Below are 8,733 nucleotides of genomic sequence, written 5' to 3' on the forward strand. Positions count from 1 at the left end.
AGTTTTCTTTTAAATGCATCACTTCTCATTACACGTTTGTCACTGTGTTACCTCAATCACTATATATCTTTTATTCCAATACGTAAAAGTTAAAAAATTTGATGTATATATCGAGATGGATCTAACAAAACTTCACTTGACTATATATAATTCCTTAGCTACAAATCATAAAGTGAAATATATGAATAACATAAAAATCACGTATTTGTATTTTAAAAGAAAATAGAGAAAATATAAACGAGTCTCATGCTCTCATCTATTTAGAGATAATGCTTTGATTTTGTTCTCATCGTAAGTTCGTAACATCAAAACCCCATCACAAATAAACTTGTGATTTGGTCTCAATTGTTCACCTAGAATAATTTTATAAAGCCCAAGAAATTAAATGAAAGAAGTCCAATACAAAAACCCAACACCAAACCTCTGGCCCTACATTTTGAATTCAAAAAAAAGAGCTGAAATTATAACGTTAACTTCCCATACCTCAGGTTCGGAAATTCCGAACCAACACAAATAAAACAAAATTAACCGTCTGATCAAATCATAAACTCAATTACTTTAGGCTCGGATTTTATTTTCATATTTCCTTCTTCCTTTCTTCCTCATTTTTTCCTTCTTCCTTTCTTCTTCATTTTTTCTACTAAAAAAACCCAAAAAATTTGCAGAAAAATTCACAGCTAAAATACGAAGATAATGTGAGTTTTCGATACATCGATTTTCGCCGGGTATCGGTTCTTCCATTAATTTTAAGCTATTTTACTCATCAATCTTACAGTTTTTTTTTTCTTGGGTGTTGCAGGGGAATAATGGCGGAAATTAGAAGAAGTGGGGAACTACATGATTTTCATTTAGCGTCAAGAAGAGCTGAAGAATTGGGTATTGTTTTCTTTTTTTATTTTCTGGGAATTTTTATATGTTTTTCAAAGTGTTTTATATTGATTAATTGACTAAAATGGAAAGAAATAACGAACAAATTGATTTGATGAGATTTATTTCTTGTTTGGGTAGACAATCCAATATGATTTTCATTGATTTTAGGTGATTATGTAATCTACCAATTATGAAAGTGGAAGAAAATTGAATCAATTCCCCTGTTTTTTTTCAAATTTCCCTCTTTTATTAATAATTTTTCTGATTGTGAAAAGAATGTGTTGATGCATTCTTTACATAGTAATAGAAGACAATTAGCAATCATATATGTTTCCTTAGCTGGTGGCTTCGGTATCTAATAAATCCCGTCTACATTATTGCCCTTGAAGTTCTCTTCACACCACAAACAAAAAATTAAAAATCAATCAATCATATATATTTCCTAAGTTTGCAAAGAATCTACAAAAATAATTCACTTTTGGAGAGTCATACAAATTCCTAAAAATAAATATTGAAGATTTCTTTTTTAATTCTTCAAATTCATCTCCTTTCCCCCTCTTTTTATCCTCAACATTCATTCTATTGTTTTCTTTTCTGGGTCTGCTAAGAATTTGAAGATTTATTAATCTGAGAAAAAAAAATGTGTGATGATGCAGCTTTAAGGAGATATAAGGCAGTCCACTGGCTAGAATGTACTGTGGGTCCCCTTGGTATACATAGTGAACCATCAGATAGAGAGTTCATTTCTTGCTTGAGAAATGGCATAATTCTCTGCAAAGTCATTAACAAAATTCAACCTGGATGTATACCCAAGGTATTAATTTCCCTCTTCTTTTCGAATTTTCGAGTCCGATTTCGATTAAATTTGTGGCTTTTATTGATATCATCAATTTGCCAAGTTGGGGTTTTGCGCTTTGAAATTTTGTTGATTTTTAACATATTTTTTTGTGGGATTTTTTTGGGGGTGATTTTTAGGTTGTGGATAGTAATGAACTTGTGGCATCTGAATCAGCAATTTGGGATTCAAAACCATTGCCTGCTTATCAGTACTTTGAGAATGTTAGGAATTTTCTCATGGCAGTCAAAGAATTGAAGCTTCCTGCTTTTGAGGCTTCTGACCTGGTAAGATTACTAAACCCCTTTATATAAATCTGGATGTTGCACCTATTGTATTGGAAGAAGGTTGTGAATTTGTTTCGATTTATGACACGAAATATTGTTTTTGTTCTTATTAATTCAGGAGAATTTTGAGACAGGATCAGCAGCTAGGATAGCTGATTGCATTTTAGCACTTAAATCTTATTATGAGTGGAAGGAATGGAGTGGAGGGAACGGTGTTTACAAGCATGTGACAGCTAAATCTCCCCTTGTTCTGCAATCTGCTGCCAAGAATTTTTCTAGACCTTCAAGCGCGATTTCTGCTCAGTCTTGTAGGCAATTAGACCTGTCTGCTGTGGATGAAAAACAATCACTTACAGGTTTCTTTTTGCCCTATTTTTGTTCAGTTTGGTCAGCTCTAGTGTAGAACTTATTGAACTTGTAGTATCTCAGATTAAATGTTAGCTGACTTGTACCAGTTTATGTTAGTTGAACTTCCAATAAATTCATTGGTGAAATTGATGCAACTTAACATTTACAGTCTCTTACAGGTTTAGATAACCGCCACTCTTAGCAATTAAGGTTTAAGTTCTAATGAATGCATGTTTGCTTGACATTACTGCTCATGCTAGAAATTATACTACAACTATGACAATCATTCTAATCATGAGATTATGCAGACCGCCTAGGTTCTTCTCTGTTCCTATTTGTTTGTTAATCTGTAAAAGCCACGAATTTGTCTTTTTACATTACCATTCTCAGTCGTTATTCAATCTTCCTCTTTTGGTGGCCTTTGTAGATTCAATTGTCAAGGCACTAACAAATGGTATGGTTGATTCAAAGGAAAACATTGACGATAATTTTCTTACTTCTTACCAAAATGGTAGCCAGGTATAGCACCTGCCTTTCTTCCCTCCCCATTCCCAAAATTATAACATAAACATCGCGCTCACTGTATATGCTTTTGTGACAGGATCCAATCCAACTTTTTAAAGAGATTTTGTCAAGATGTTTGGAGGAAAAACTAGGAAATAAATTTCCAATGGTTAGTGTTACTTTCCTGCTATCATTGGACTCTAATGCATAACAGCATAAGGTATAGCAAATATAAACTGATTTCTGCTCATGATTTTCAGCTAAAATCTTGCTCTCAAGAAAACTTGCAAGAAGCAGGCAGATCACATGCTTCAGTATCTATACTAAAGGAAAACTCATCTTTAATACATAACCCTGAGGTATTTCTATGTTCCCCACTTTATATTTGTATTGCAACTGAAATTACTGTTTGTTCATGAACTACTTATTCCTATTGTATTAGTAGCAAATCACTACTTAAAATCTGGTATCGAACGATGAGCTAACAAGTGCAAATGATAGTTAACTAATTGTTAAAGACTGATTCAGTGATTTCAGTGGAACCTTCAGCAAGAAAGTTGCCTTGATAGTATATCAAAGAACATTTCTACTTCAATAGAATTAGATACCCCTTTGTAGTTAAGCAGGAGTCAAGAGAAATTCTAGCCTAATCACATGTGTCTAAGCTAAACATTAGGTGTTAGTAAAAAAGATGGATAAAATCAAGAAGACAGTTATTTCTGGTTGCATAATGATTGAGATCAAACCTCCTTAGAAGTGTCGTGTCTGTTTTAGTTCACCAAACTCTACTTTTTAGTTAATATTTAACAAATGCTTCATAAAATAATCAGTATCTTTTCATCTTTCTATAGAATTAATGAAGTATAATTTATCTAACATATAATAATGTTATGGTAGCTAAAAGACCTCTATTTGTGCTGGATAGACTTGTTTGATTGAGTATTCAGTTTCTGTGAATCTGTGTATAAATTCGGGGTCCTTTTACAGTATGTCATTTGCTATGCAGTATTTTCCAGGGATAAAGTTTTCTTACCTATAGTCTACAATGACAACTCCCTTCTAAACTGACAACATGCACTTCCTTAAAGCCACTGCAGTGCCACAGAGCTCAAACCAGGAAAGGTAGTAGAGATCATAGGCGAATTTTGCGAAATCAAGAAAGGGACCTTTCAGTAAGTGTTCTTGCTACCTTTAATCAAACTACCAAAAATTTCCATGGTATTTAGTTTGCTGTAACTTTTGAGGGAATATATAATTGTTGTCCATCATAATTCAGGATATTAAAGCCTTATGGTACAAGACAAAAGGAGACTTCGAAGATTTGCAATCTCAAATGTCAAATGATTTAATGCATTTAGGTAAGCAATGATACTCGGTTGTTTATATTTTGCTGTCTCTTAGTCCAAATTGCTTTGTGATGATTCCTTGGGTTTTACAGAAAGTCTGATTGAAGAGATGTCTGGCCCTGCACTTGGTTACGAAAAAGTTATCAAGGAGAACAGGAAGCTATACAACATGGCCCAAGACTTAAAGGGTGAGTTGCTCCATAATATTTCCTTCCTTAATCCTTCTTTTGTGAGTTCAGATGTCAACTTTAAATCAGTACATTTCTAGAATTCACCTGAAGAATTCAAGGTTTTCTATTCGAAGTTAGAAGGCCTTAATTTGATTTTTTCTGATATATTTTTCAGGATATGTTAGAGTTTACTGTAGGATCAGACCCATTCTCAATACAGAAGCAAAGAATGTGGTAGACTTTGTCGGGCAGGATGGATCACTTGTGATTGTTGATCCATCAAAACCAAGACATGATGGAAGAAAGATTTTCCGGTTCAATCAGTTGTATGGTCCAACGTCTACACAAGGTACATACATAACTAGTGGTGCAAGTGAAAACCTTTTATAATCAGATTCTTAACTTTCATTAATAAAACTAATCCTAACTCCTCTTTGCTGAATTTTCCTTTTCTGACAGATGAGCTGTTTAAAGAGATTCAGCCATTGATCAGGTCTGTCATGGATGGCTACAACGTGTGCATCTTGGCTTATGGTCAGACTGGATCCGGCAAGACACATACTATGGTAGTGCTCACTTATTCTACAGTCATATGTTTGTTTAGGTTCTGCTAGAGATAATTGTGGTGATTTGATTCTGCTGCTTTTAGTATGGTACATCAGGTGTCTCAGAGAAGGATATGGGCATCAACTTCTTTGCTTTAAATGACCTCTTCCAAATAGCTGAGAGGAGGCAAGAAACTAACTATGATGTGCGTGTTCAAATGATTGGGATATGCAACGAAGAAATACAAGACCTTCTGGCTGAAGATCCTGCATCTGACAGTGAATCAAGTCTTCCAGATGTCACATTCCATTCTGTGAAGTCAAATGTTGATGCCATCAATTTAGTAAAATTGGGTGAAAGAAAACATGCGAGTGTCAATACTTCGAAGATGAACAACATTAGCAGTCCTTGTCATAGGTCAGTACTTGATGAATCTTTCTTGAGCTGAAAATGTTTGAACATTTAACAATTTTCTGAAGGCATCATTATGAATTGCATTGAAATCATTTTTGCATCTCTTGTAGTGCTGTGGCAATCCATGTGCATGGAAAGGATACATCAGGAAACATTATTCGCGGTTGCCTACACTTGGTAGATCTTGCAGCTAGTGGAGAGGATGACAAGTCACTTTCCTGCTTGGAAGATGTCATTACATCATTTTCTCAGAAAAGTTCTAACAATCATCAAGGAAACAGTAAAATTACATCACTTTTGCAAGATGCTTTAGGTATCATAATATGACACTTCTTGAATTATTTTTCTAAGGCTTGAACAGATTCAGTTTCAAATAAGTGATATACCAAAAACTTCTGGCATTAGACTTACTTGCTACTTTTATAACATTCCAATAAAATTATAGGAGGAAATGCAAAGGTAGTGGTGCTCACACATGTAATTCCAGAAGGAGATAACTTCACAGAGACAATTAGAACCTTAAAGTTTGCACAGAAGATCTCAACTATTGAGCTCGGAGCTGTTCAGTCAAATAAAACGAACATAGAAGTTATGCAGCTTAAAGAAGAGGTACAAACCTGATATACTGAATCTTTATGTCTTATATTTATTAAAGTCTCTGCTTTCATCCAAGAGAGTCTAGTACCACGAGTTTGACTGCATATTTATCCATCAAGGCATCAATAAACTTCTAATTATAAGCTCTCTTTTTTTCCTCTTCGAATTCTACTATATATCATTCATATGAAGGGAACATATTCCATGCGCATGATATAATTCAGTGAGCCCAAGATTTGCTTCTTCTTTGTTTGAGGTTTTTCCTTGTTTTTTGGGCACCTCGTTAAAGTGTGTTAGAATGCTTGAAGTTATACTACAGATATAGTATTGCCTTCTGACTTTTTCATTCTGTGAACATGTGCAGCTTGAGATCCTTAAGAGTGCACTGGGTGACAAGGACCCAAAAAGCCCACTGCCTAACAGGCAGCTGAGATCACCTTGTGATAAAACAAGAGCAGCAATCGAAAAAAGTCCTGTAAAAGCACGAAGATTGAGCATGGAGAATCCTGGAAGCATGAAATCCGAGAGGCTGGAAAAATCACCTTTAAAGCAACTAAAGATATCAGCAGAAAAGCCTGATAATCTCTCTGATCCAACAGCAGGAAGAAGCAAAGAGCCCAAGTCACCACTTGGAAAACCAATGCTTGAAGGGTCCTTCCCAAGACCTAGGAGGTTAAGCATTGAAAATCCAATGGCTGTCAAAAGTGAAAATAAACAAAAGTTGAAGGAACCCAAAACTCCTTCTGAAGGGAAAACCACACTTAAAAAGCAAACTCCTCCAAGAACACGCCGACTGAGCATTGAGAATTCCAGTTCTGTGAAGCCTGTTGCAGACATCAGAAAGAGTACTAAAACGCCACAAAGTTCTATTCGTGCTCGGAGATTGAGCTTGGAAGGTCCAAAGAATCGTACAAAGAAAGGCATGCTTTCAGCTGATGTTGTCAGTTCTAAGGACTATATCAGCATTACCGAGTTTCCTAAGAGCCCTCCCCCTGCAACTCATACAAATGGACTAACTTTCACAGATTGTGCAACAAAATATCCAACGATACAACCACCAAAAACACCAGAGCGGCAAAAACTTGATCTGAATGAGATGCAGCCTCCTAGTGTTGCAAAAAGTACGAATAAGAAAGGGTCTCAGATCAAAAGATCACTTAGAACTATTGGAAAGTTGATCAATGGCTCTGAGAAAAGGTATTTAATGATTTTCCCGGTGTTCTTACTTGATCATTTCTGTTTCTTTGTAGTGTACTGTGTTAACTCTTAAGGCTTCCTGTAATTATAGGAGCCAACAGGTGGTCGAATCATCATCGATAAAGGGAAAAGACAATGCTCGTGAACCAAGATCACCCTCGACAGCTAAAGCAAGAACTGTGAGAAGACAGTCACTAACAGGCATTCCTCCAGGTTCAAATAGAAGATCTTCTCTTGGAGGCATATCGACTGATGCTCGTAAGTAGAAACATCTGATGTGGGGTGCTTTGCAGAAAGTTTGACAGTGTTTCTGACTTTCTTTTGTTTCTTGTTCTAGGTCCAAATGACAACAGGAATGCAAAAACACCTCCTCCAGTACGCTCATCAATGAAGATAACAAATCGATGGATGTAACTCAGTCTATGAACAGATGCATTGTGCTTCGACTTGAAGCACAAATTAACTGATATTCATTCGATGTAGGCCAGTTCAGAACTCAACTGACAAGTAAGTTTCAGGGACATGATGTAAATAGATAATTTACTACAACCACAATGGAATGTTGGTGTTTCACCTCAATATCAATTTTACTAGATTCAATATGATAGTTTCTTATTTTGCATCCAAAATTTATATTCATTTAAATACTGTATTCTATATGCAAATAATCCTGACAACGCTGTAGTAATTGTCTGAAAATTGTAGGAAATTATTGAGTGTTTGTTCTTGACAATTCTATATTGGCAAGCTACAACCATTCTATAGATCTACTCATATACTTGCCTTAAACATCGCCGTTTTGGATAATGACAAATTTCTATTCATGCCTGTACTGCTTGTTACCTTAAGAATGGACCTAAGATACATTGATACACCATAAGTGTGTAAATTTTTTCCAATCAATTTCGAACGATTAATCTGTACTGAGGTTAGTGAGGTATGTCGTATGTAGCTAATATTATCTCACTAAGAAGCTGCCTTTTTGAATTCTATGAACTTCAAATTAGGAAAAACGAAAGCAGAATCCATTCCGGTCTTATCAATGCTATCTGTTTTAGTATATAAATGTTTGGTAGATATTTTTTTCCCCCCTTGCTTTCAATAGATTTCTATAAAGAATATACTTCCAATATTCACTTATAGTCACAAGTTTTAGTTTAACATCCGTCAACGGACAACTTTGAGCTTTAATATCTTTAATTATTAACCAATAAATTTTGTAAAATATGAATAACATTTTTAATTTATATCTTAGTTAAAAAAAAATGTGGTCAAGATAAATACAAAGTATACAAAAGTAAGTCAAATTGCTGCAACTAAAAGAGAGTGGATTTTTTTCCCAAATTAAGCTTTATACGGAAATTATTTACGAAATTGGTCTCGTGGCAAAAGTATTTCCCAAACTAAGCTTCTGAGGTGAAACGCTGTCTCGGACAGCGTTTTACACTCAGTTTTTTAAAAAAAAAAAAAAATTCAAGACATAAAACGCTGCCTCAGGCAGCGTTTTATGGTAGTTTGACTTTTTTCATAAATTTCGTATTTCATACCTGTTTTATACAAATAAACGCTGCCTGAGGCAGCGTTTATATCTTTAAATGAAACGCTGCCTCAGGCAGCGT

General features: G+C 35.0%; 1 protein-coding gene across 2 annotated transcripts; it reads left to right on the forward strand.

Moving 5' to 3' along the window:
- Positions 1-221: 221 nt before the first annotated feature.
- Positions 222-7,736, forward strand: LOC110707307 (kinesin-like protein KIN-14L). Of its 2 annotated transcripts, XM_021885327.1 has the most exons (19): positions 222-695; positions 800-876; positions 1,527-1,684; positions 1,846-1,992; positions 2,111-2,348; positions 2,768-2,859; positions 2,942-3,013; positions 3,105-3,203; positions 3,933-4,016; positions 4,121-4,202; positions 4,283-4,378; positions 4,536-4,709; positions 4,820-4,926; positions 5,010-5,323; positions 5,431-5,633; positions 5,766-5,929; positions 6,282-7,114; positions 7,206-7,372; positions 7,452-7,736. In XM_021885327.1, coding segments are annotated over exons 1-19 (3,186 nt in total). In that variant the 5' UTR covers positions 222-693; the 3' UTR covers positions 7,529-7,736. The 2 variants fall into 2 exon arrangements, with proteins under 2 accessions (XP_021741019.1, XP_021741020.1); XM_021885328.1 differs by lacking the exon at positions 222-695 and having other exon boundaries at positions 727-876.
- The last annotated feature ends 997 nt before the right edge of the window (positions 7,737-8,733 follow it).

This window comes from Chenopodium quinoa, unplaced genomic scaffold (genome assembly GCF_001683475.1).
Source record: "Chenopodium quinoa cultivar QQ74 unplaced genomic scaffold, ASM168347v1, whole genome shotgun sequence".
NCBI lineage: Eukaryota > Viridiplantae > Streptophyta > Magnoliopsida > Caryophyllales > Amaranthaceae > Chenopodium > Chenopodium quinoa.